We start from the raw sequence: 27,016 nt of genomic DNA, 5'->3' as shown, positions 1-27,016 counted from the left end.
CCGGCGCGTACCACCTGCCTCACGGCGGAGGGGAGCGCGACCGCCACCTCCCGGTCTGCTTGAACGGGCGGCGAAGGCGGCGCTAGGGCGCCTCCCCCCTCCCTCCTCCTCCTTCTTCTTCAGCCTGGTGCCGCCCGGCTCCTAGCGCCCCGCCCCGCGGCCCACGTGAGCCGTTTCCCAGCATCCCCTCCGCTCGGCCCCCGCCGCAGCCGCTTCCCCCCGTGCGAGCTCCGCGGCCCGGCGGGCCCGTTCTCTCCGGGGAGGCCCCTCTGCTCACCGCCGACGCCGCAGGGCCCTCCGAACCACCCTCCCTCCCCCTCGCCCCGGTCCAGGCCCGGCGAACCGCTTATTTTCTCCGCGGCTCCCCCCACCCGCCCGCCACCCCCCATCCGCTCCGGGCGTCCGGCGCTAAGAGAAGGCGGAGAAGAACTCCTTCGCGGCTGGGCCGGCGGCCAGGATGTCAGGTGGGGACTCGGCGGCGGCGGCGGCGGCGACCGCCTCCCCGCAGCCGCTCCCGTTCTCCTTGCCGAAGCCCCCTCCCCTCATGCAGCTGACGCCGGGGGACGCCGTCCGCCCCGTCGCTTCCGCCGCGGACCAATCGCCGAAGAGCACCCGACTGGCGGGCCGCCCGGATTGGCCGGCCGGCAAGCCAGTCAGCCTGCTGGCCCCGCTGCTCCCGCCCCGCGGGGAGCCCGAACCGCTGATGCCCTTTGGCCCCTCGTCGCGGCAGCCACTCAGAGGGCGGCTTCTTGGCAGGTGCAGCGGCGGCAGCCTGCTGAGCCCCTCGATGCGGCCCGGCGGCGTCGACCGCGGCTCCCTCATGGTGAGTTGAGGGGGGAGTTTCCTCAGAAAGTAAAAGAAAAGGCGGTTAGACTCGGAGGAGGGTCTGAGGAGGTTTTGAGGAAGTGCGGTTCTTCTGCCTTGACTTACCTGGGCAGCGTCTGAGAGCCATTAAACAGGCAAGCTGTCACCGCCTGTCTTGTGAGACTCAAGGGTGTTGGGGGGGGGGGGGGGGTGTCCGGTGTTAGGTTCGGAAGTTTCAAACCTTTCTAGTTGTTTGTGATTTCCTCACGTGAACCGCCCGCTCCCCGCCTCAGAGAGCTTTCTGGTACAAAAAAAATCACAGAAAAATTGTTTTTAAAGACATCAAAAAGAAGCGTTACTTGGTTTTTTTCTGCTAATGATCTTTCTAAAATGATGTTTTGCTTAAGAATAGTTTTCATCTTGATAACTAGGCTACTTTTGTGACACGTTTCTGCATGTGTATATTTAAGTTATATGTTCTTCAAAGTAAAATGCGTTCCAGGATTTATTTTAAGGTGCTTCTAGAGCTGTTGCTTCTGTCTAGAATAGAAAGCCCTTAATATGTTTCGGTAGTTTAAAAAAATTTTGAAAAAATGTCCATATCCATTTTTGTACTAGCAGTGTGACTGTACCAAGTATTGGAACAGCAACAGGATTCAGGTTTTTAGGAAAATAGGGAGACAGGGATGGTACGCAGCGTAGAAGCTATTTCACACTTGGACATCAAGAGTGGAAGATATTTTGTTTCTCTGACTGACTTTTGTGCCACAGGGTTATGTGCATTAATCGTAACTGTATGGAAGAGCATGCGGAAATAGTTGCATTCCTAAATTTAGTACGTTTTTCTGTGACAAACCATCAGATGAAAGATTATGGGGTTGTTTTGGTTTTTTTTTTTTTTTTCATTTGGATGTTGGTTTTGAAATTTTAAATGGATTTGTTAATTATGATTCAGTCTGGCTCTAGAGGACCTGGAAGAGTGAACGATCTTGCTTGCTGTCTTGCAGTTTCAATCTAAAATTGCCCAAATCATTTTCAGTTCAGCGTTGAGCACTTCTTTGTTATTAATGCTTTTGTGGGGGCTTTGGGTTGTTGGTCTCATGCTGATTTTTCTCATTTGTTGCTGCCTTTCAGATGGGACACCCAGGCATGCCACATTATCCTCCCATGGGAATGCACCCTATGGGTCAGAGACCACCAAATATGCCGCCAGTTCCACACGGTATGATGCCTCAGATGATGCCCCCCATGGGAGGACCACCAATGGGGCAGGTAAGGCAGTTTTACAAGATTCCTCTTTTCTTTCTGTCTTCCCATAACGATGTCAGGTAATCCCTGAGGTAGGTAAGTCTCATACAGTAGCTTGCAAACGGTAAGGTTAATAATTCGGGGTATTTTGTGGCACAGTTCCTCTCCATGCAGAAACTCTTCTCATTTGTCGCAGGTAATTGATGCACCTCATGTGTAACTATAATTGTAAATAGCCATAGGTATGAATCCATAATTTGTTTTTTATTAAAGCTTTTTGGTAGTTTTGTTTAGATTTTGAAGAAGTAAAGTTGTCTTACTAATACATACTGGAAACACAAAGTAGCGGTTCTTTTCAGAGGTAGTAATGGTAGAGAACTTCATGTTTCTTTAATTCTTGGCTAAATCTTATGTCTACACAGATGACCATTATAGGGAGATGCAAGGGAAGAAATAATTATGTTTTGAATTTTTGCAGAATTCTTTCTTGAATCCTAGGGAGTGGTTTATGGTTCTGTGTATATACAGTTGTTGCTAGTGTCGTGTGATTGAAAAATTAACTTGGCCATTCAGGTTGACAGGTGTGAACCTGGGTTGACAGGTAGAGTAGCCAGAATCATATCCGTGCTTTTTTCAAATTTAAAGCTTTTATTTTCAGTAATCAAAGGTCCTCTCCTGTGTGGTTTCTGATTAAATTCTGAACTTCTGAAAGAAACAATTCTCTTTCGGGATGTGATAAATACCTAGTGATACTACTTGTGATGGTGGTTTACATAAGTAGAAACTGAGTGTCATCAACTAGACCAGAGGGATAGAGTAGACCAGAGCAGACAGAGAATGGGAAGAAAGATTAACCCTTTGAGAATGGCCCACAAGGTCATGCTGGCAACTCAGTGTCTCCCTTTGCAGTGCCTTGGCTAGAGCGTGTGTCTTTTTTTTTTTTTTTTTTTAACTGATATATAAAGGCTTGGTAGGAATCTCTTCAGCATGGTTTTGCAGCCTGTTAAAGCTTCTGGTATAAAAATAATGCAGTTTTAAAAAATGAGGAGGACTCGACCATTAGCATGATGGCTAATAGCATGAGCTTTTATATGTGTTCATTAGAAACTTAAGTAGCAATTCTGTTTTATTCCTCTACTTCACAGTTCTTTCATAGCTTCTCTTCCACTGTTCTCACTCTCATATGTTGAATATTTCAATCTTTAATATTTTAGCGAGCAATATAGAGAACTCGGGGCTTTTTGGTAGATGTAGAGCAAAAAGCTAAAGATACATGGCATGGCAGAGAGATTAGAGGCTCAGTTACCCTACAGCCTTAAGGATGTGAGGCTTTGCAGGATGGGATGTTTTGCAGCTTGTTTTTCTTCTTTCTGAGGTGAAGCCCTGTAGGACAGGTACTTTGCGTAGATAATGGCAATGGCCTCCTGTCAGCATCATTCAGAGGAAGGTCTTTTGGAAACGAATTCTCTCTCCTTCCCAATTTTTTTTTCCTTTGCTGACTTTGGGTTAGCGTTATGCAGAAACCGAGCAGTGCGCAGGGTTTCTTCAGAACCTGGGCCAGGGCTTTTAAGAAGTTTCACATGCTCAGAGCCCCCTTAGTTGCAAGTAGCGGTGGGGCAAGAGTGCTTTCTTCTCCTGCTTCTACAGGATGGCGAGGAATGGGAGGGGCCGCCTTCCAGTCTTTCCTTCCTCCCTCACCCTCCCAAGAAAACCTTGTGGATTTGAGGGTGGAGCAGTAGCCCTACCACATATCCCTCTCTCCGCACGAGATGCAAGATGAGGAGAGTGGTAACCTGATGCTCCCTGAAGATACAGGGGGATGGGGTCACTTGGCCAGCCTGCCAAGGACAATAAAGGTAAAAGGGGCATAACTGAAAGGTTGAAGGGGGTTGACTTCTTGAGACCTGTCGGGATAAGTGGCCAAAAGTTCGTGTTCGCGATGACCCAAATTATATATTTTGTTCATTTTGCCACTTTTTTATGGCTTGTTAATTCTTAAAAGCCAGGATCAGCAAAAATAATGGGAAATATGCAAGGTACTAAACACTTTTTCAGTAGCATTTTTGACATCTTCTCAGTGCATCACTTCAGTGATGCATAACTTCTGCATAACTATCCCTTTGAGACTATAAGCATGAATGTTTGAGCAAAAGCTAGCTTACCTGAGCAGCAGTTCTGTGGTTTTTTGGTCTCATCGGACCACCCAGCAAACTCAGAAACAAGTCTAGACTCAAACTTTCCATTTCTGTAGTGTTGTATGTCCCCATTACCAAGTTCACACTGTTAACATGGTTTAATATTGTACGTTTTTTTCCCAGACCTTTAAAAAAAACAGTTCAGAATTGTTTTTGAGCTTTGATGTTTAAATTTAATAGCTCTCTTCATCTTGAAGTTGTTTGCAGAAATTCATTCTTCTAGTGTCCCTGTAAAGTGTTTCTTCCTATTTGTGAGGTAAGAGGAAAAGGAGACAGGTTGAAAGTTGTCAAAAAATGTGAGCAGAACTAATCTTAGAGTTTACCTTTCCTTTGTTTAGTTTGTTCTTTGTGGCCTTGGAATTTTGCAGAAATCTCTCCCAACCTTTATTTTTCTTGCTTTAACTTAGCATTTCAGTAATAGCTTATCAACAGATCACACATCTTAACATTTGCTGTTGTTCTTCCGTAGTTTGAATGGTCTTGTTTATCAATATTTCCTATCAGACTTTGGAATAGCATAGACACGTTATTCCTAATGTCGATTTTGTAGGAGCATAGTGAAGGGAATGAGAATTCTACAAACCTTCTTGTTGCCAAGTGCTTAAAAGGGTTTTTTTGGATTAAAAACTAGTACCAGGTAATTGCTTTTAAATAAAAATAAAAGAATCCTCATATTTTATATTTAAAATATCATAAAATATATCTGAAATGCTATTTAATTATAGATGCCTGGAATGATGCAGTCAGTAATGCCTGGAATGATGATGTCTCACATGTCTCAAGCTGCTATGCAGCCTACAGTTCCGGTGAGTTTAACTTAACTTTTCTGGTTTTTAAAAGGTCTTTGTGTCAGTTGCTGTTATTACTTCGGTATGGGTATGCCTTTGTTTTCTTGAATTGGATTATGAAAAAGATTTAAAGAGATTTAAAGTAACTGTAGGAGATTCACTTAACAACAGTTCTATCCACTTAAATTTAGAAATGAATTATTTTTTATTTTCTTAGCATGCAGATAGTACATCCCCAAGTCAGATTTCTTCCTTGTAGAACTCTGAATTTTTCTATAGTGCTGAGCACAAAACCTTTGCTACTGCTTTTGTTGATTATTTTAAAAAATAAGTTGGTTAATACTCCACTTGTTTTTTTTTTTTTTTTTCATTAAGGGTTTGCTGAAAGAGTTGTATTGTGTTAAGCAGTCCATCTGCCCTCTGGAGTAATGAGAGAAAAATCACAAAGACACAAAGTTTCTGCAAAATAAGTAGGGAAGGGACTGTTAGGAAAAGGATGTAATGTCTCTTTGATGTGTACTAGGTGACTGAGAATTCATATCAGAGAAGGGATGTTAATTATCTTAACAGTGGAGAAAAACTTAAATTTAGTGCTTGGGCTTTATCAGACACTGGAGTATCTATCTGTTAGTTACAAGTTTGTTTCTCACTGTTGGTCTCTGTTTAAGGAGATGTGAGTGTATGTTACAGCCTTAGTGTAATTTAAGTAAAAGTTAGTAGCTCCTTAGGCAAATTCTTGGGAACCGTCCTTCATTAGTTCTTGTACTCCTGTAGCTACTTCCTAATGCACTAAATATTTCAGAAGCTACCAAGTAGGAAGGATGCTAGTGATTTTCCCCCACTTCCCATACAGAAGTTTGTTACGAATTTCTGACAAGTGATGCTCATGGAAAATTCTGAGAGAATTTCAGACCTTTGGGGGGGGGGGGGGTGGGAATCTTAAAAAATGCTATGATCAAGAGAGACTTAAAAGGAGAGGGAGGGATCAGTGCTACCATCAGTCTAATTTTGAATTTTACTGTATATTTTTACATATTTTGGCAAGATGGCAGATAATTTGGTTTTCTAATACTGGATTAGGAATAAATTTTGATTTAATTAAGTCTGTGGAGGCAAAGTAGCATGGCAGAGAGCTCCAGCTTTTAATTTTGCCCTTAAATCTCTTGGCGGTGATGGCAGGATCTCATGCCTTTGCACATGTGTATGAGAAGGCGTTTGTCTGTCATGGCAGCATTCTTGTACCTCTCTGCTAATTGCATGTGTACCACAGCCTGGAAAGTGTTTTAGAAATAAAAGAATGATTTTGCTGCTTTCTAATTTAAAACAATTTGTAGATGAGTAAAAAAATCGTGACCTTCTTTGCAACTCTGATGATTTTATTGGTAAAGTTCATGAAATGATTGACTTGTTATAATTTTGGCTGTCTGATGGAAAATACTTTCTCTGAGTGTAAAATGTAATCTAAAGCTCTCTGAGGCCAACTGGATGACTTGTACTGATGTCAGGGCTCTTTGGCCTTTACTGTTTCATTCAAGAATGGTGGTCTTTCAAACCGCTCCTATGCAGGTTCACTATCTGTTTTGTGATCTATAGAAGTGTTTGCTTCCAGAAAGCTGATTCGAACCAGTGTAATTCCTAAAAATTATTATTTCAGTCAGATTAGTGCTCTTACAATACACAGCAAATCAGAATGGAATTTGGAAAAGTAAACACAGGCACAAGAAAAGAAACATGTTGGAATGATTACTTACTTGAGACGCAAATTTAACTATGGCCTTGCTTAACTCACACTACTTATAGACATATGCGCGCACACAGAGTAGCTGAAATATTTAATACACAGAATGTACTTTAAAGGCCTGAAGTTTGTTGGCGATTCACCTGGTTTAGTCCTATTGGATAATATCAAACATAATTGATCCAATATGATTTCTTTTATCTTTTGAACAAATTTTGGTTTTTTACTTGAGGAGTTTTTTGTTAATGAAGTTTGTAGAAGAGAGCTGAAAGAAAAACCCTAGCAAAAGATAAACCTGCAAGCTATATTTTTGCCTACAGAAAAAGAAAGAAATTGGAAAAACTGTATTTGAATTCTGTTAATCTTTTTCTTTAGTTTGAAAGAATTTCAGAAAGGGTATATGTAAGAGCTTTGGTTACTTGCAAGCAGTTTTTTGAATGCAACACTAATACATTCAAAGGTTTATGCCCCATAATTATAACAGAAGCCTACTAAGCTACTCCAGTAGAAATTCAGAATCTCTTTTTTTTTTTTTTCTTCCCAACCTACTCATTTGGGAGATAAAGGTGGGTATTGGAAAGATGGCAAGGGACCCGATGGTGTAGTTTATTGTATATATTGCCTTTCTGAAAAGTAGCTTGATGTTCCTAATGGCTTATTTAAGGAGCAATAATAATTACGTGGGCAATGAGAAGCTAGGAATCCATATTTTAAGGCAGTAGAGCATTTTGTGGCTGAAAGCACTTGTTTGGAAATGTACTGTATTTATTGGTGATTTAATTACAATTGCACTCAATACTAAAATGTCTGTTGATTGTTTCTACAGCCAGGGGTGAACAGTATGGATGCGCAAGTAGGTAAGTATAAACAATTTGTTATCATTTCAAAATATTTCACCCAAATTAGGTGAAGTATTAAAGGGAAAAAAAAAAAAATCATACTTTTCTGTAAAATGGGATTTAGCATTTCAGTACCTGACATCTTCATTGCGTCCCAGAAAAAGAATTTTTCTTTCAAACATTGGTTAATTAAAGTCTCTATATAGAAAAACAAAGCAACCAAACCCTTTTTAAATAATTTTTTTTACAATTTTATTTTTTAGGTGTAACACCTCCTGGAACTCAGGTACGTGAAAACCAAATTTCTAGAAGATTGTAATGGCAGTGCGGTGGTGTGCATACGTGGCTTTACAGGCTTTTAAAAGAAAAGCTTGTATCTTATTTTTCTGCTCATATAGAGCCGCTTTGCTTATTTGACTGTCAGTCTGTAATTAATAGTTAAAGTAGGTGTGTTTTCTGTTGTATTTGCGCTAATTTCTGCGCATTGAAGTCTTATTTGTTTCTAGTTCTTCTAGTATGCAGGACAGCAATATGAGATGTTTCTCGTGATGTTTTTAGGTCTTTTTGCCCTACCTGAGCAGCAAGTGAATTGTAGCCTAGATACCTTGTTACTTTAAGGCTGACTGTTTTCAGATTTAAGTTTTCAGATTTGCAAGTGTTGGGCTGGATAGTTACTCAGGGTAGAGTTGGGGTTTTATTTGCGCTGAAGAAAATTGAAGGTTGTTCCTCTTTCTGTGTGTTTCCTCTTTTTTTTTTTTTTTTTTTTTTTAATTTCCATATCAGTGAACAGTTTATAAGCAGATTTTCATTTTACTTACGTTTGGGTATCTTTTTGCCTGTTACATATTAATGAGTATTTTGGTTTGGCAGTTCTAATGTATATAGCAGAATTCGGTAGGCAGTGATTTAGTCTTCCTTGCTGTTCCCTAATGCACCTGCGCTTAGCAGGAGAAGCCAGGTCAAGGTTCTGGTATTGTTCAGTTCTGTGTGATTTATTGGAACCTTTATTAGCATTGTCAGCTTACTGAGAGTTTTGTTACCAAACACTTTAGCAATAAAAAGAGAATAGCCTATATAGTTACCCATAATAATTTTGAAGACATCACTGTGGTTTTTGAACAATACAAAGTACTAACGTCAAAAGAATGGTTATCACCACTCCATCAATTTTGCTGCTCGTTGGTAATTTAGCTTAACTCTCTTCCCCCTACCTCCCACCCCCAATGTCTTGACATTATTTGAAATTTGCTTTTGTTAGTGTCTCCTTCCATGTTTGTGGGAACATAGCATAATTCAGTAACTTAAATAGGAATAAATACTGGGTAGGTTGCCTGAAAGGTGATTTAATGTAGGTTGAACTTGTGAACAGGATGGTGGCACACAGGCCAAATTTACTTCGTTAGATGATTTACAGTAGTCTTCCACATTTGCCTCAGATGGGAAATCACTGATGGAACAGAATTGGTGCTGTGTATCTTATTAGTGAAACTTCTGAATTGTGAATCAATGTTACTTTGTATTGAGGTAGGCAGGTCATCTGGAATTAATCTCAAATTTTAAATTTGTCTTTCATGGCACCTTGAATGACCACAAATAACTTTCAGTCACTATCAGATTTCTATTTAAAATTTTGTAAATATTAAATTACTTCTCTAGAAGATATCCCAGACATTTACCTTTAGTTTTTTAAGACGATGAAGAAAATAGTTTGGCTAGATAACTAAGAGGCAGAATCTCTAAAAAATAGTCATGTGGCCTCGAAGATACCCCACTGTAAGTTTTTGGTTGTTGCTTCGAAATTTGGGAACCTCGTACCTAGCTTAATTATTGAATATCAGTGAATATTAATTGTGCTTTTATTTCTATGAGATTTGCATTCTGTGCAATTGAACAAGGCAACTGGACCTGTAAGGAAGTTGTTTCTCGTCAGCCGTGTCCAGTAACTGAAACAGAGTAGATGGTTAAAGCTGTATTCGACCAGCCCTAGTTTCAGGGAGTTTGTATGAACTGTGGATGAAAAGCAGTAGGAAGGTACTCCTGAGTTCACACTAAACTCTTGAAGTCAGAATCTTCTTGAAACAAATTTTTCTTCGTTTTGAAAACAGGGTGTGCTTCTGGGACTTTCACTTGAAGTTGTTAGGGTCTGATCACTTTCACTTTTGCTTTCTTTTCTGATGGTAATTGGCTGCCTTGGATTGCTGAATGGGAGAGGTTGTGAGAGACTCATAGTAGCTCTTGTCACAAAGTAGTTTCTTCAAAACAATACTGACTTAAATGTGTTTAGATTTTGGCTTGCTGTCTTTGCTGCTGGATTACTTTAGTGTATTTAATATGCACATTCAAATGAAAAACAAATATTAACCAGAATGTCTTTTCAGAGCTCTGTTTTGTTTCGCCCTCAGACAACACATCCTGTAGTTTGCGCAGCCCAGCAAACCGCCACAACCAACAGTTCTGTTAATGAAGAGCACTCTAAACAGGTTTATCTGCTTTCCACTTGTATTTAACTTTTTTAGTGGCTTTTGATAGCATTTCAGCCAATAATTATTGTTCACCATTAATGGTGTATATTTTTATTTTTCCTAGAAATCTACATGGACAGAACACAAATCACCTGATGGAAGAACATATTACTATAATACTGAAACAAAGCAGTCTACCTGGGAGAAGCCAGATGATCTCAAAACACCTGCTGAGGTAAACTAAATTCAGATGAAGATTACTGTACTGCGTGAGTTGGTGTGAATGCAAGAATTTACTAGCATAACTGTCATGCAGGAGGATAGCTGTGCCAATAGATTTTTTTTTTTTTTTACCAATAGGAGCAAACTCTTAAAATAAGGAATTGTTGCAAAAATGTTTGTATCGCGTTCCTTGTGTTGTTGGAACTTGAGGCTGCAAAATGGACAAAACTCTGGACAGTTTTGATCAATTTTTAGATAAATTGTCCTTATTAGAAAGATGGCTTGCTTTAATATTTAGATAGGTAATGTGTTTGTTTATCACTAGGGAGGATTTTCCTTGGAAAGTATATGCCTTGTGTTCATTGATCCTTTAGTTATTTCTTGGCATAGTGTTTGTGGCTCACTTCTAGCTATCCTTTTAATTTTAAAACACCATTGTAAGTTTGATTTTATGTTTTTGTTTTCTGTCCATTAGCAATTGTTGTCTAAATGTCCCTGGAAAGAGTATAAATCTGATTCTGGAAAGCCCTACTATTATAATTCCCAAACAAAGGAATCACGCTGGGCAAAACCCAAAGAGCTTGAGGATCTTGAAGGTAATGTTAACAAAAACAAGTAGGGAGGGTGGCAGTGTGTTGCAAGCTGTGCGTATGCATGACTTCTGGTAAAAATTTGGTATCAAAGCATAGCAGTCAAACTTCTGTTAGAAATTAAATCTACTGAAATAAGCTGTATGTAGTAGAGTTAATGCAGTCTGAGATTTCGATGGAGAGGTCTTGTCTCCTGTGTGCTCACCACCTCATCGCCGTACCTTTTCCATTATACTCTTAGTTCTTCCCTATTTATGTGGCGGCAGCAGCAGCTCCCCCTCGTGTCCTTAAACAGGAACTGGATTAGGATGTAATGTGCTGTGGCTTGTTCAGGGCTATGTGCATGCTCTCTGTGTTAGCAGTAGGTAATGCTTCAAGTCTTTCTTCATTTTGGGGCTGTTGTAGGATTTGACTCATACTTAGCCACCAATCCTTTGGAAACCTGTAGGAACTTAGTAGGATTTGTGAAGGGGTTCAGGTTGATGGGGGAAGACAAGAGGCAGAGGGGGGTGGCTGTACTAATCCTCATTTTCTTGGGAAACCAGGGTGAAAGGGTGCTGGACTTCTGTAATACAGTATAACTTGTAATTTAGTAAGAATTACATTTTGGTTTGGTGTCTTGGAAGAATTTTGAAAACAGTAATGCATTTTATACTCAAAGCAGTAGTACTGGCTCTCTGCTGAAAGCCAAAATTGTGTGTAAGGCTTTGCTTAGGTATCAGTTTGCTTTTAATTTTTGACAAAAACTGTTTTGAGAAACTGTGATGTGGCAGAACTACTAGTAGGTTTTTTATTGCCCTTCTGTATTATAAAGGCAGTGTCCCCTTTTGTACAAACATCATATGATGCTGTGCTCCTGGTTTTCGCTTTTAGCGTGGTTTTGTTTGGTATTGTAAGATGATGAAAAAAATCTACAAAATCAGCTGGGGTAAGAAATGAGTATTTTTAAAAAAGTACTGCAAAGAATAAGCATCAGTGACTGTTAGAATGAAAAAGAAAGATCTGTTTCAGTAAGCCTGATTTTCTGTTCTTTAAGCTAGTCTTTTAAAGCTGAAATAATAATTTTAAACCAAGAAGTCATTCTTTATATACCCTAACCTTTCTTTAATGGAATTTCTAAATTTTGTTTTAGTCTGAATTGATTTCAGTCTATAAGGGGCACAAATATTAAAATTATTGATAGTAACAAAAAATATTTTAACTATACTCTCATAAAATCATGTTAACAGTAACTTTTTACCATGCGTATATCAACTATTTTCGAAGCTGTATTTTGATTGTTTTTTCTCCTTTCTCCTCTAGCAATGATTAAAGCTGAAGAGAACAGGTATGTTCTTAATGGTATGCTAATATTTTTTATGTTAAGCTGCCTGTTTCTTAAAAATGGAATCTAGTCCTTGAATCTTAAAACACGTAAAACATTCTTCTTGCGGCTTTTCATTCCAAATAGTGGCTCAATATATAAAAACTCAAATAATATATTCTAGGTGTCTTTTTAAGTTAAATGATTGATCTACATAAATACACAGTTTCAGTAAAGCATTTCCTTTCTCTAAGCTAAGATTGTTTTGTGTTCTTCTGAGATACAATCTTTGTAACTAGACCCAAACCTCTCATTTCATACTTTATTAACTTATTTAAACTACAGGTTTCCCTAAATCATTAAATTGTCCCATGCTTGTATGTGACTGTGCCTGGTTTTTGATACCTACAGCACAAAGCCCGAAGAATCAACTCCAACACCATCTGCTTCAGCTGCTGCAGCAGAAGCAGCAAACACAACCACCACAGCCACAACTGCTGCTGAAACTGCCGCAGCTGTTAGTACCACCACTGCTACTTCTGCAGCAACAGCAGCCCCTGAAGCAGAAACTGCTGCAGCTTCTTCTGTGGTAGAAAATGAGAGTACTGGCACAGCCGCAGCTGAGGAACAGGGACAAGCAACTTCTGCACCTGCTGTGCAGGAACAGAGTGCAGAAACTGCAGCTAACGCAGCAGACGACTCTTCCAAGCAGGAGGCCTCAGCAGAGTAAGTGAAACGGCAAAGCGTGTGGCTTTGCTGCAGTTTTGTATTTCTTCTAGGATCTGGTTTATCTTCAATTGTAGGTGGCCAGGCTTCTCTGACAGTTAGCCGTTTCTTCAGTGAAACGTGAGCATGAATCAGTGGCAGCAGAGAATAATAAGTAAGAAAGCAAGGAAGAAGTATTAAATCTATTTCTAGAAAAATTAACGCCCTTCCCTTGCCAACCCTCTCCCAAAGCTCTTAAACCCTACAGAGAACATTAGTGCCGTGAACGTTTCATAAATTTTCGATAGCTGTAAGACTTTCCCGGGGTAACATTATATGCTTACCCTGTATGTTTCCTCTTCCATAGATCTGCGCAATTGGTTATCGTTAGAAGAAAGTGCAGTACTAAATAGATCTTTATCTGTTCCAGCAGAAATGAGATCCTTTGTTTTTTAATAATGGAGAATTGATTATGTGGACAATTATAGCTTATGATTTTTATCAAACAGAGAAGAAACATGCTGGGGGGCATTATAGCCAGCAGGAGATAATTAAGGGCAAGAGGCATATTTTTAGGCACTCCCCTTTATATTTTTATATAATATATATATAAACCTGCTAAATTTCAGCATTATATTTTTAAGAATCATTTCTAGGTAACTTGAGTAGGCAGCCAATTGCATAAGTGATAATACTTCTCTGAAATAGTTTGCTTTTTTTGATCAGTTGTGTATGGTGTCTCTAAGGAAAAGTCTTGTACAAATTGCGGTATTTATCATGTGTAGCATTATTATTTTTCTTTGAGTTGCTATTTAAAAAAACTCATTCTGTCTGATTATGGTAGTTTATGACTCTTCAGTGGCTCTAACTTATAAAAAAACCGCTTAAGTAATAAAATTATTGATTTTTGTATATAGTGCTGCTTCAAAGAAAGAGGACGACGATGCCCAACCAGTTAAAAAAACCTATACATGGAATACAAAGGAAGAAGCAAAGCAAGCGTTTAAAGAACTGTTAAAAGAAAAGGTATTTCGGTCAATTATTCTTAATGCTTTATTGAACTATAAAATCTGCATTTGCCAGAAATTGCTAGACTTTTTGTGAAGAATTTCTCACTGTTGTGGAAGAGGATTTTTGTACTAGACAAGAAATGAGGGAAAGGAATATTACAGTGAAAACAACACACAGTTTAAACTTTTTTCAGCTCTTTGGGTGAGTAGGGAGGTTTTGAGTTTTCATCAGGGCTCTCAGTTCAGTTTTTTCTTCTTTTCTTCCTTTTACATGATCCCCACACTAATGAAAACTTGTAATCAGGTCTTTGTCCAAAATTCAAACTGGAACAGTGAATGATTTGATGGACAGCTTCACTAGATGCTTCAGAGACAGACAGTGTAGAGGTCCCTATGGAAAAAGGACAAACTGTTAGATTTAGTATGTAGTGTTTCCATAAGCTAGTCTGATTTAAAGACACATTCTTTTTCTTATGAAGTAGTAATTCTAAAACTGTATTTAAGTGTTGCGGAAATTATGGTTGCCAGTATTTTTGTCTGACAGTGAGGAACAAGTCTAATGAAAGTGTTGCTTGATCATCTGAGCCCTCAGTTTTTTATCTTTGTTTTAAAGATGAAGTGGGAATACAATGAGACTGGCTTTGATTTTCCCTCAGAGTATATGGGATCTGTTTGTGTTTTGTATAGCGAGTCAGCATAGTTGTGTAGTAGACAAACTTCCAGAAGAATTTATTGTAGAAATGGCAATAATCCCAGAAGTACCTTGTTTTGTTTTCCATGTTGACTGTTAATAAAAAAAAATTGTGACAAAGAATGTTGTCTTAACCTTGAAAGTGTAGTGCCTTCCCCCCCCCCCCCCCCCCCGAGGTCTATTTTTTAAGGAATTGGTCATTGTTGGATGTTGGTTCCAAACCTAATTAGTTAATGATTTAATGTCTTCACAGCGAGTACCATCCAATGCCTCTTGGGAGCAAGCTATGAAAATGATCATTAATGATCCCAGATACAGGTACTGCTTGATTCTTTCCTCCTTAAATTTCTACACAAACACTATTTTAGGTAGTTTGACTTTACTGACGTAACTTTTGATTGTTTTAATAGATATTTCTGCATTTGTGAACATGTACCATTGTCAGGGAACTTTGTTCCTTTCATATGTAAAGAAATGCAAGTCCTAGGCTTAATTTTTCTTTTCGAAAAAATGTGGCAGTTGTTGGTTGTATTTTATGCTATTTATATTATTTTCTTGGGAATAAAAGCATGCATTTACAATGACGGAGCTGAAGACTTCCTAGGTTACTTTTTGAAATGAGTGGCTGTTAAAAACATTGGCAGAAAAGTAGTTGATATCTGTGATAAAAATAGTATTGTAATGTGAAATGTGTAAATGCAACCTGAAAACATGATAGTAGCTTGTGGTTTATTATGGACTGCTTTTACTAGCAAGTGCTTGTTTTTATTGCTTTTTTTAAAATGATCTTCCATTAATCTTAAAGGAGAGACAGGGTGATGACTGGCCATTTAGATTATATTTAATTTTGTCTCAATCTGGATTATTCAAATCTGTTACCTTCTGGTTCTTCGGTTTTGTTTTTCTAATGTAATTCCCTTTTGTATAACTGACATTGTTGCTTTCTTTTTCTTTGATATGAAGTGCTTTGGCAAAATTAAGTGAAAAAAAGCAAGCCTTTAATGCTTACAAAGTTCAAACAGAAAAAGAAGAGAAAGAAGAAGCAAGATCAAAATACAAAGAAGCTAAAGAATCCTTCCAGCGTTTTCTTGAAAACCATGAAAAGATGACATCCACAACAAGATACAAGTAAGACCCATATTAAATGAGGTTCCAGCCTTTACTAGCTTGCCAAGTTAATAATCAAACCTTGCTGCCTTGCTCTTGGTGAATGCTAACCTTTGTATGCACTCAGCCTAGAAAAGCCTGTAACTGAAATTTTTATAGGAACACAAATAGTCTCATTTTCATAGAATGTATTTAAGACCCAGGCAAAAACCAACTCAAATGAGTGATGTGCTGGTGATAATGGGTTGAGCTTCTAATAAGTAGAAATGAAAGATAACACTGAGAGGGAGTTTTGTATTACATCTGCCATTAATAACAAAGTAGTTCTGATAGCTTGTTCATGGAAGTTCAAGCCCAAAGGGAGGTATGTCTAATAAGCTTGTTGCTGAAAATTTTGTAGATCTGATATCATATAATGTTTGCTAGAACAGTGACCTGATCATGTGCTAGTCCTCAGATAAAAATACTAATGTAATGCCCTGCAGGTGAACTTGCACTTCTGTGGAGAGGAGTGCATAGCGGCATCAGCTGTAATTTTTAAGTGTTTCCTTTGTTTATAAGAGATAGAAAGCTGTCACAGAAAAAGTTTCCCAAGAGAGAAAATTAGGGAGATGTCATACAAAAGCATTGCTACTTACAACAGGGTTCATTAACGTTATTGTAAGCCGATGGGACATTTAAGTCAGTGTTCAGCAATAAATGATTGTATGCTTTTTCTTTGTTTTATACAGAAAAGCTGAACAAATGTTTGGGGAGATGGAAGTCTGGAATGCGATATCTGAGCGTGATCGTCTTGAAATTTATGAAGATGTCTTGTTTTTTCTCTCTAAGAAAGAGAAGGTAACTTTCTTTCAAACTTAGCTTTTCACTTGTTATCTGTAAATTAGTTTATACCTCTTAGTAAAGAAATCTTGCAAACAGTGCAATTCTGAGTGTTGTTCAGCAACAGTCAAAATGCTAACAGCAGGGGAGGAATCTCTAGGAAAGGCATGGAGAACCAAATGAGAACATTGCTGCATTAGTGTGAACCATGTACTGCTTACAAGTTACAGGTCAGTTTACCCTCTCTTCAAAGGTAGAGAGGAAAGAATAAGAAGGGAGGCAAGGTTTATCAGCTATGAGATGCTATAGAGAGGGAGCTCCAGTTTAGCAAGATGCGATGGGGCAAGGGGACAAGGAAAAAGCGTTGGTGGAACTCTTCAAATCTCTGACTGATTTTGTAGATGTGAATTTGGAGACAGTTGTTCCTTATTTCTCATTATGCAGTACTTAAGGGGTATTCAATAGAGTTAGCAGGCAGAAGGTAATGAGTCCTTACCTAAACAAACTGTTGGAAGTTCTGTTCCTGCACAGTACACAACTGAAGTTGTGGAGCTAACTGCTGCAGGGTAACATTTTGGAGATCAAAATTTCCTGAAAAGCTACCTGTCTGAAACTGGGCAAGCACGGTAGGAGTAGATTGCTCTTGTTATCTTTCCCTAGTTCATTGCAGTCTGCTGGTGGACAAGATGAACCCCTGATTTGACTCTGTATGGCCGATAAAATAGCAGTTTCTTTAAAAGGTCTTTGTTTTTATTGAGATATGCTGCTGCTAATTTTGCAGTGTGTTTAATTTTTTGTATGATTTTAATAAATTATATGATGGCTTTTATTCTGAATTGCTCTGAATCAGACTGTGAAACTATCACGGGCTTGTTACAGAAAGCTGCATTTCCTTTAACCTCAGTGGTACCATACCGACTGTGGGGATCTGGCCCTAACTGTATCTGGCTAGTTCATCTTCACTGAAATTTGGCAGTGATGCTAGCACTCACCAACACCCATGGGTAGATGCAAGCAGGCAATTAGAAACAAATTGCGCAGCAAGACTGTTTCTGAAATTGATTTAAGTGAGACTAGTGTTAAGGTCCACACTTGCTCAAAAACCAAAACAAACAGAAAGGGGCCAGCCTTCCAAACAGCACTGCTTAAGAAATTGCCTATGATTAGCTCATCTGGTTTAGATCTGCTTTTTAACAGCATAGTGGGCCATAGTACCTTGTTGAAGCCCTGACTGTTTACTGACTGTATTAGCAGTTTCCGAGCAGTATCTCTGAAAGACGAGCTCCGTTTCATGAGCCTTTCCCATCTATCGGGAACAGTCAGAGATGATAGTACTGAAATGGTTTATCTGTGGATGCAAGCAATAATAGTATGTAAAAATTGTACGTAGGTCCAAATTGTATTACGTTGCTTTACATGTAAATGAAAGGCTAATTTTGTGTTTCCTTGGAGAACAAACATGAGGAGTCATGTATTTTTGTCTATACAACCTCAAATTTAACAACAACAACAACAAAAAATGCATTTTCTCCTCAGGAACAAGCCAAACAGTTAAGAAAGAGGAATTGGGAAGCTTTGAAGAACATACTAGATAACATGGCTAATGTCACTTACTGTACTACTTGGTCAGAGGCTCAGCAGTATCTGATGGATAATCCTACATTTGCAGAAGATGAGGAACTTCAGAGTATGTAAAAAGTTTATGCATTTCTTTTGGAAGAGGGAATGGATTTGTCTTTAGCAGTGAGGACTCCTGACTGGATATGGCTTGCTCTTGCCCAGTCCAGAGCCACTATGACAGCTGCTGAGCAGCCTGTGTAAAGTACCCCATCTTGTTTGGTTCCTAGGAAACAGATGTCAACTTCAAAAATCATTGCGATTAATCTTAATCATAAAGCAAAGGATACCTTTTCCATGGGGACTGAATTGGCTTAGTAGTTGTTAGCCTTTGAAATTTGAAGTATTACTTGACAATGTAATCTGTGGCAAAAACTTATACTACGTTCTGCTAGACTGAGTGAGGTCCTGCTGTGTTTGCTTTCCTAGAAGAAGTAATTTTTTTTACTTTTCTAGAGTAAGAAGGTTTTTTTTCCATTATGAGCAGATTTTTCTTGTAAATGAGTTGATCCTGTATTTTAAGAGCAGCATGTGCATTTGCGCAACTGCTAAAGCATTTGACAGAGATACTCTGTGTTCTTACTTCTGTGTTTTTAAGATACCTGTGGGAATGCGGGGAGATGCACAAGTGCTCATCCACAATACCTTTCTCATAAAGGCTTCTGTGCTCTGTATTGGCAATGATAATTTATCCAGGTTGGGGGAGGTTGGTTTCTGCTGCTGCACAGATCTTGCTACCTTTCAGTGCTCAGTGAAACTTCCACTCACTGTAACAATTGGCAACCCTTATCTCATAGTAAGAAACGTTCTACAGTTAGTGGGAAGAGATACCTAATTTTTACTCTTATCACTCTATTGTTCTCTGTTGCTAGACATGGATAAGGAGGATGCACTGATCTGTTTTGAGGAACATATCAGGGCATTGGAAAAGGAGGAGGAAGAAGAAAAACAGAAAAGTTTGCTTAGAGAAAGAAGGCGACAGCGCAAAAATAGAGAATCTTTTCAGGTTGGTGGACTTACTTTTTCTGTTCTAGACATGTCATGTGATTAGATATTCTATGTGGGTTTTTTATTTCTTAGGGTAGGCTAACGGGTGCATATAATGCATCAGTTACCAGCTTTGTAGCATTTTGTCTGCTGTGTAATACATCTGTTTGCCCGAAAGCTGCAAGGGTAGGGGAAAGTAAGAGGAAATATATTTGAATGGAAAGGAAATGCAATTGGAGCGTTGTAAATGGTGGAGGAAGGCAGGAAGAAATGATGATGTAAAAAATGATTTTTTTTTTTCAATCACATTTTAACAAAAATGGAATTCCAGTTATCAAGAGTATCCATTCCAGCTGTTCACCAAGTAAAAGTATGAAGAGTGACTACAAACTTCCATTTCGCTTCTGTTTTGTAGCTATTTTTAGATGAACTGCATGAGCATGGACAATTACATTCCATGTCCTCTTGGATGGAGTTGTACCCAACCATAAGCTCTGACATCAGATTCACAAATATGCTTGGTCAACCTGGTAAGAATACTGTCTCTTCCAACCCTGTAGAAAGTAAGGTAAAGGTCTTGGATTTGGGGCAGAATAGAGCAGGGTTCTTTGTATATTTTCTAAATGTCTAAAAAAATGCAGCTCTTGTATTAGAGCTAGCTTTTGACTTATCTAGTTTTTTCATCAGGATCGACAGCACTTGATCTTTTCAAGTTCTATGTTGAAGACTTGAAAGCACGTTACCATGATGAAAAGAAGATAATAAAAGATATCTTAAAGGTAAGAGGGGAAAATGATCCATTATGTGGTTTAATCTTTTAATGCCACATGTATCATTCAAGTGAACTCTTTGCTACTGGGAAATGGGATTTCACATTGTGTTAATGTCATGTGCATTAGCACTGAAGTGAGAGTTCCCGACTTACCTGATGCCAAAGAAGCAATTTTCTTACAGGATAAAGGATTTGTGGTTGAAGTGAATACTTCTTTTGAAGATTTTGTTACGGTCATCAGTTCAACTAAAAGAGCTACTACTCTAGATGCAGGAAATATCAAGCTGGCTTTCAACAGTGTAAGTATTAATATATAGGAATGTTTGAAAACTTATAATATGAAATCTCTTGTAAAAACAAGAATTGGCACTTATTTTCACTGTATTGCTATGACTACTTCTGTAATATCTGAGAGATGCTGTGCTTTAGAGTTGTTTATCCTGATACCGGTTCCCCAAATAAAGATTGCAGAGGTTTGTCTTTATTCAAAACACAAACATTTCAACTTAAGAAATTCTGTGGTAGGAATTAAGTAATGTTCCCTCATTTGTGCGTAACTTGTGTCATGAGGGATTTTTTGTGTGTGTGTTTCTGTAGTTCTGGCTTGTATGATGCATTAACTCTATTTTAGATTCTGTTTGAGAAACAGCAGTTGCGTGCTTTCAAAATAAGTAATTGGTTAATTTTCCTGTAGGCCCAAGTGACTAATCCAAAACTCTAAAGGTGAACTGTCATTGGACTTTCCAAAAATTGCATTGAACTGAATTACTAGTCTTCCATTTTGATATCTTTCAAATGATCATATGACTTCTGTTTGATAACAGCTGCTAGAAAAGGCAGAAGCCCGTGAAAGAGAGAGGGAAAAAGAAGAAGCTCGCAAAATGAAGCGGAAAGAGTCTGCCTTCAAGAGTATGTTGAAGCAAGCTACTCCTCCAATTGAATTGGACGCTGTCTGGGAAGATGTACGTATCGTCACTTAATCATGAATGTCTTTCCAAATATATTTAACAGGCTGCTGCATGCTAATGCTGTTATAAGTAAACCTAGATTATTCTCTAAGCTCATAGTGTTTCTGTTTACATAACTTAGACACATAAAACTTGTCCTGTCGTTTCTTCAGTAAAATTTGAAATTTGATGTGAATAACTTCATTTTATTGATACTTTCGTTTGAATACGACTTAAAACAAAAAAAACCCTAAACCCAAACAAACAAACAACACCCACTCCCCACCCCCCCAAAAAAATCACACAAAGCCCCCAAACTTAATTTAAATGCAGGTAAAGCATAAATGCAGATAAGCAGATAACTCTGCTTAGTTAAAAGTCTATAACTTTGTTCTGGTTAATATAACCTTTAAACACCTTTCCTCTCAAAGTACACTTGGTATAAAAATGCATGCTTTAACAAGCTTGCATGGCTTAAATGGCATATGCAGGAAAAACCAGTGATTCTGCATGCTTCCATCTGTTACAGTTTTACTGAAGACTGTTTTGGTTGTGAAGTTGGCATAAAAAAAGTTTAGCCTTGTAACAGTACAATGGCTTTTTCAACTGGTAAAACCATGTCTCATTTTTTTATTATTTTTATTTCTGAATGGCTCTATTTCATACTAGTATTTCATTGCTATTTTTCTTACAGATCAGAGATAGATTTGTGAAGGAACCAGCATTTGAAGACATCACTCTGGAGTCTGAAAGAAAAAGAATATTTAAAGATTTCATGCATGTACTAGAGGTAATTATTACTTTCCTTTTTCCTGATTAGAAAATATACAAAAAAAATTCTTTATAGGCTCTTAAATTGTGTGGGAAGGGAGAGGGATTTAACAGAATTCTAATGATTTCTGTTACAGTGGACATTGTCTGTTACCTAAAAGTAATGGATAGTAAAACCTCATCTTGAAAATAAGGAACTGAAGAAACTTGTCACAGTTATTTGATATTATTTGATACAGAGTTGTTCTTTTAATCTGCTTCCCTAAAAGAATTTTCAGAAGTTAATTTAACATCAAAATTTCCCATTTTATTTTAGAAAAATTGTTTCTTCCTGTGATTTCATATAACAAGGGATGAAACTAGAAACTGAACTTCTGCAGTATTTTATTCACTAGAAGTATGGAACTTCAAGAACATACTAAGCTCTGCAGATGCAGCTTTTTATTATTATTATTATTACTGCAGCCAATTTTTTGCTGATGTGCAAAAGGGATGATGTAGTTTAGTTTCACTCTTAACTTTTGGATGGGCTGCAGTAAGAGTTAAGCTGCAGAAGTTTTGACAAGTCATTCTCGTTGAATAAGGTGCTGTTTTTTCCTAGATAATGTGAGATTTGATTTGCAGCACATGCTCTTTGGGGTTATTGTTTCATTTTGTAAGAGATTTTAAAATGGCTTAATTTCAGAATTTGAAATTTGGCAGAGCAAGGTACGCAGTATATCCTAGGCCATCTTGAGCAGGGGCTTTAATTGGAAGCATTGAAACAGGGATCCAGGTAATAGAAGCTGTGTGCATCCACGCCTGAAGTTGTATGCTTCCTTGCTTCTAAGTGCTTCTTATTACCACTTTAACATGGCAAAACTGGTAGCTGTTTATGGGTTTTGACACAATAAATGCTGGATTTTTTTTTTTTTTTAACCACTGCTAGCCATAGATGCCTTGTGGACGATGAAAAACATCTTTACAGTTTCTCGCTGTGTCCTATGGACAGATTGTAACATTTGCCTTCTTTTGTACTCTAGCACGAGTGTCAGCATCATCATTCAAAGAACAAGAAACATTCTAAAAAGTCTAAAAAACATCACAGGAAGCGATCACGTTCTCGTTCGGTAAGGTGTTTCATCATGTCTTAAAATCTGCTTCTGTAACTATTCGTAATGCTGTCATCTTGCTAATCACGTTGGGTTTCTATCTCAAGGGCTCAGAATCTGAGGATGATGATAGCCACTCAAAGAAGAAAAGGCAGCGTTCAGAATCTAGATCAGTTTCTGAGCGTTCTTCCAGTGCAGAGTCGGGTATGAGATTTTGTTTGTTTGTTTTTAAATTAGCGTTACTGTTTTATTGCTGGGTCTTTATAATTTTATTGATGTCTTTTTGTTTCCTCCTATGTCTGCAGAGAGAAGTTACAAGAAGTCAAAAAAGCACAAGAAAAAGAGCAAGAAGAGACGACATAAGTCTGTAAGTGCAGTTAACTTTTGAGTTGGCTAATGGACAACTTGACACCTTACAGCCTCAGTAATCCTTTTTAGGTATCTGTAATCATCCAGCTGCCTTTGTAATAGGGACTGTGTGAGATCAGACTGGAGGGGAGGGTATTGGCAACATAATAACTTTCTGTTGTATATACCTTAAGCCATTTAAGACTGCTAAATTCGGGGGGTTTAGCTGCAACCATGCAAGCAGGTGTAAAGGACTGCACTAGTAGCCTGGTATTTGCTGTTTGTCACGGCAAATCTTGGCGTTCACTTTTTCTGTGGAGAGCTGGGAAGAATTGCAGCCATCTTCTTCTCCTTTTGCCTTATGCTGAGCATCATTCCTTTTGTCTGCTTGAGTGTCAGGGTTGCGTTAGAAGCTCCAATATTGAAGGTACTGGAGCATCAAAAGGACCTAAAGAGCAGAAAGAAAGCTTTCACGCTATCAGTTGAGGCCAAAGAATATTTTTTGTCCTGGGTAAAGAAAGAAGCTTGGGTCTCTGAACTCATGTTGGCTACAATGGCATCCCGCATGCCCTGTCTTTGCATGCACTGAGAATGGTAGAAGTTCTTCTGTATTGAACAAACCTCTCTCCTTTTCATTTCAAATCACTTTAGTAATGTTTTTGAATTACTTATTTCTGCAGTAGTTAATAGGATGTGCTTAATGAGTCACCACTTTAAGCAATTTTTCTAATACGGTGTACATCGAAATGAAGTCAGATTTTTCTGAGGTGTGGTTATTCTATAAATTAATATTTAAGATTAATATTTTCCCCTTTTATTTACACAGGATTCACCAGAATCGGATATCGAACGAGAAAAAGACAAAAAAGAAAGAGAGAGCGAGAAGGATAGAGCTAGACAAAGATCTGAATCAAAACATAAATCTCCTACTAAAAAACGACCTGGAAAAGATTCTGTAAGCTTTCTTGTTTCCTTTTTGTCAGATGCTTTGGGCTTTATTTATCAGTGGGGTGCTATAGTATAGTAGGCAAGCTTTGTAGGTGTACTTCAAGTAAGGTGCTAAAGCTTTATTTATGTTCCAATTCCATTTATATATAAAAAGGGCCAAATGTTCAAGCAGAGCTTAATCATGCGGATCCTATGCCCTCACTTAGTATTTTTTTACTGATGTGTGTAATTACTATTTGATTAAATGCTATTTATTGTCGCTAGTTGATGTAAAGTGTGAATGAGGCACGTTATTTTATAGACAGTACTGAAGCTCGGTCCATACTGTGACAAAGTGGTATTTGTGACCAAACTGCCGTCCTGTTTTCCATCCAGTTGGCCAGATTGATCTCAAAAGAGCTGAGCCGCGCAGCTGGTTAAACATTGGAGTGACTGTGTGGCACCTGCATTCTAAAATTGTAGTAGTTGCAGTGCTGTGCTGGTGCTAGGCTGACAGTGGAAGAAAATCTTGGCGGAACAAAGTTCCGCAATTCTTGCACTTTTCAAGCTGGCAAGTCCTGTGGGAGCGTGCTAGTGATTGCAGTCCTGCTCTTTGCTGTGTGTAACTTGTTTTGGAAGGGGCTTAGGACAGTATTTTCAGAGACGCGTAAAAGTGCTTGAATGACAAATACAAACTTCTTTTGGTTCAGCATCTTTTGGGGTCTCTTCAGGGGGAGAATTACCGGCCTCACACTGGTTATTTGGATGGTGGTGGTGCTGGTGGCATCCTTCTGGATAACGCCCTGTACGTTCCACCCTCTGAGAGGAGATGGGAGGGCAGATGTCCGCTTTTTATGTTTTCTTAAAATAAGCTGCTTTGGCCTCCAGATGCCTTTGAAAAACGCAACGACATGGCCTAACGCAGGCATCTTCTGAGGACGTGAAGGCGAGGGTGATGAAGCAGACGCAGTCTGCAGGAGGGCCTTGGCTTAGCTGGCGATTTCCCCCTTGCCCTCCCCGCTTCTTGTTCTGGCTGCCGCGCTCGGGGCTCCGGAGCGTGACGCCGAGCAGCCTTCTGCGCCGTGTGCTCCCCAACTTTCTGTCCCTGCTCCTGCTGAGGGCTCTGGGGGTAACGGTGGGGCACGGGCTGCGCGGCCCCGGACAGAAAATGGTGCTTAGCACTGATCTTGCTTCTCTCTGCAGGGGAACTGGGATACTTCGGGCAGCGAACTGAGTGAAGGGGAGCTGGAAAAACAGAGGAGGACTCTTTTGGAACAACTGGATGAAGATCAATGAGAACATTATTTATACCAAATATGTTTACATTGTGGCATAATAAAAGAAACCAATGTCTAATTCAGGACTTGGGTTCTGATATCCTGAGTTCCATTGTTGAAGTAACAGTGGGTTTTCATTTTACCACATCGATACATTCTCAAGTACTATTATTACGGGCCTGGCATCAAATCTAGAAAAGTGAGTGAAATCCTGAGCGCAAAGCTGAGTCTCTGTCCTGGACCTGCCAGGCAGGATGGGAGCCCTCGAAGGGAACACCACGGCGGAAGGTGCGCCAGTGCTCGCTGGACCTTGTCTGCAGGCCCAGGGAAGTGTTGGCACCTTCCTAGCAAAGCATCTCTTAAGTACGGTCCTTCCTAGAAAGGTAGTAACGCTGCTTTTCCTGGCCAGTGTAGGCAGATAAAATTTCATTCTTAGAAAGAGATTCTTAATATAGTTTCTTGTGGTTTCATTTGTTTTTAGTTTGGAAAGGGGAAGGCAATGGAAGGGGAGTAACGAATCCATGTCTTGATCTGTACTGCAACAAAAATACCAGATGATACTGGAATTGCTCTTTTGTGAACTGCGTCACTGGCCAAACCGATGGTGAGTTTTTGTACGAAGACTTGATGTCCTGGCTGAGATTCGTGTCTAAGCACCGTCTCAGAGTGAATTTTTAGGGTAAATTTTCAAAGCCCTGGAAGTGCGGTTGATGGGAATGCGACCGGCCCTTCGTCGCAGTGCCAGCAGAGGATGCTGCGTGTCACAGCTGCCTCTTGTGTTCCCCTAAAACCCGATCTGGAACAGCTACGGGTGTTATTTCAGCGTTTTATCTTCATGTTAAAACTTAACAAAAATCAAATTGTAAATGAATTTCAATGTGTTGCCTTAAGAACCTGCTGAACAATGTACCACCACGTTTCGACAGCCGCCATGTCTAGAGCATCCCTTAAAAAGGGAGAAGGAAGAAGCTTAAGCCCCGTCTCCTTTTTGATTGCCTTGGGCCAGTTTAGGAAGGTTTTGCCAGCCCTGCTCAGTGCAGTGAGCAGCAGCTGCTGTGGTACACATTTGGAAACCTCTCTGATGGGAATATTTTTGTACATTTTTATCAATTATTAAACCTTGTCTTCTAGTGTGTACTAGTATTTATTTCTAGTTTTAAATACTTTGTACAGCTCTAAATTATTACTATCTTCCAATTGCTGGATTTAAGCAATGTATGTGCTCACAAAAACTATTTGAAGACTATATTGAGAGTTGCTTCCTTTTCAGTGCATTTCTTCCTAATGTATGACAGCTGTTACTAGCGCACAGATACCCAAAAGATCCAATTCATACGGCGTTTCTTGCTAGGGTGGTGAGGTGATTCTGATTCTTAAGAATACTCTTGGAGATCGATGTTAGTCATTTGAAATAATACAAAACGCTGGTGACAGCTGATCTGCTGTGCTCAGCAGGAACCCATAACCTTTTTTTTACTGCGATGATGAGGGATTCAGAGGGGGTGCAGTGCAGAGCGCATTTCAGCAGTGGTGGTTTTCCTGCAGAGGGTGGAGTGGTGGTTCATCACCCACTCACTGCCCATCACTTTTAGGGAAAAAAATACCTGAGTTTGGTCAAACAGGACTTGTGGCAATTCTTTGTATCCAGTGGTGTGTTTAATGTCAAAGGCAGAGAAGGGGCTGACCGAAGTGTTGGCTGTGGCTTTGTTCTGGGTTTCTCCCCTGTAGGAAGTGGCTCTCCCAAGCATGGAAGGA

At 39.2% G+C, this 27,016-nt stretch overlaps 1 protein-coding gene across 5 annotated transcripts; it reads left to right on the top strand.

Moving 5' to 3' along the window:
- Positions 1 to 174: 174 nt before the first annotated feature.
- PRPF40A (pre-mRNA processing factor 40 homolog A) lies at positions 175 to 26,404 on the top strand. 5 transcript variants are annotated; one of them, XM_052791530.1, is made up of 26 exons: positions 175 to 823; positions 1,939 to 2,076; positions 4,973 to 5,053; positions 7,600 to 7,630; positions 7,876 to 7,898; positions 10,015 to 10,092; positions 10,199 to 10,309; positions 10,772 to 10,892; positions 12,189 to 12,213; positions 12,601 to 12,915; positions 13,812 to 13,920; positions 14,849 to 14,913; positions 15,559 to 15,723; positions 16,434 to 16,542; positions 18,061 to 18,211; positions 19,014 to 19,147; positions 19,544 to 19,658; positions 19,816 to 19,907; positions 20,083 to 20,199; positions 20,725 to 20,862; positions 21,542 to 21,637; positions 22,641 to 22,727; positions 22,817 to 22,913; positions 23,015 to 23,076; positions 23,884 to 24,012; positions 25,188 to 26,404. In XM_052791530.1, exons 1-26 carry the CDS (start codon positions 458 to 460, stop codon positions 25,278 to 25,280), a joined length of 3,048 nt encoding a protein of 1,015 aa, XP_052647490.1. In that variant the 5' UTR covers positions 175 to 457; the 3' UTR covers positions 25,281 to 26,404. The 5 variants fall into 5 exon arrangements, with proteins under 5 accessions (XP_052647490.1, XP_052647487.1, XP_052647486.1 ...); XM_052791527.1 differs by having other exon boundaries at positions 360 to 823; positions 19,804 to 19,907; XM_052791526.1 differs by having other exon boundaries at positions 360 to 823; positions 9,991 to 10,092.
- Positions 26,405 to 27,016: the final 612 nt, after the last annotated feature.

This window comes from Harpia harpyja, chromosome 7 (genome assembly GCF_026419915.1).
Source record: "Harpia harpyja isolate bHarHar1 chromosome 7, bHarHar1 primary haplotype, whole genome shotgun sequence".
In the NCBI taxonomy this organism is placed as follows: Eukaryota; Metazoa; Chordata; class Aves; order Accipitriformes; family Accipitridae; genus Harpia; species Harpia harpyja.
This window is presented reverse-complemented; position numbering and strand designations above follow the sequence as displayed.

What these genes read in the sequence shown, in the direction of transcription:
- PRPF40A (XM_052791525.1), top strand. Translation starts at nt 458, where the DNA reads ATGTCAGGTGGGGACTCGGCGGCGGCGGCGGCGGCGACCGCCTCCCCG. An exon ending in TCGACCGCGGCTCCCTCATG is followed by an intron (nt 824 to 1,938) that starts GTGAGTTGAGGG and finishes GCTGCCTTTCAG; the next exon opens with ATGGGACACCCAGGCATGCC. An exon ending in TAATAAAAGATATCTTAAAG is followed by an intron (nt 19,908 to 20,082) that starts GTAAGAGGGGAA and finishes ATTTTCTTACAG; the next exon opens with GATAAAGGATTTGTGGTTGA.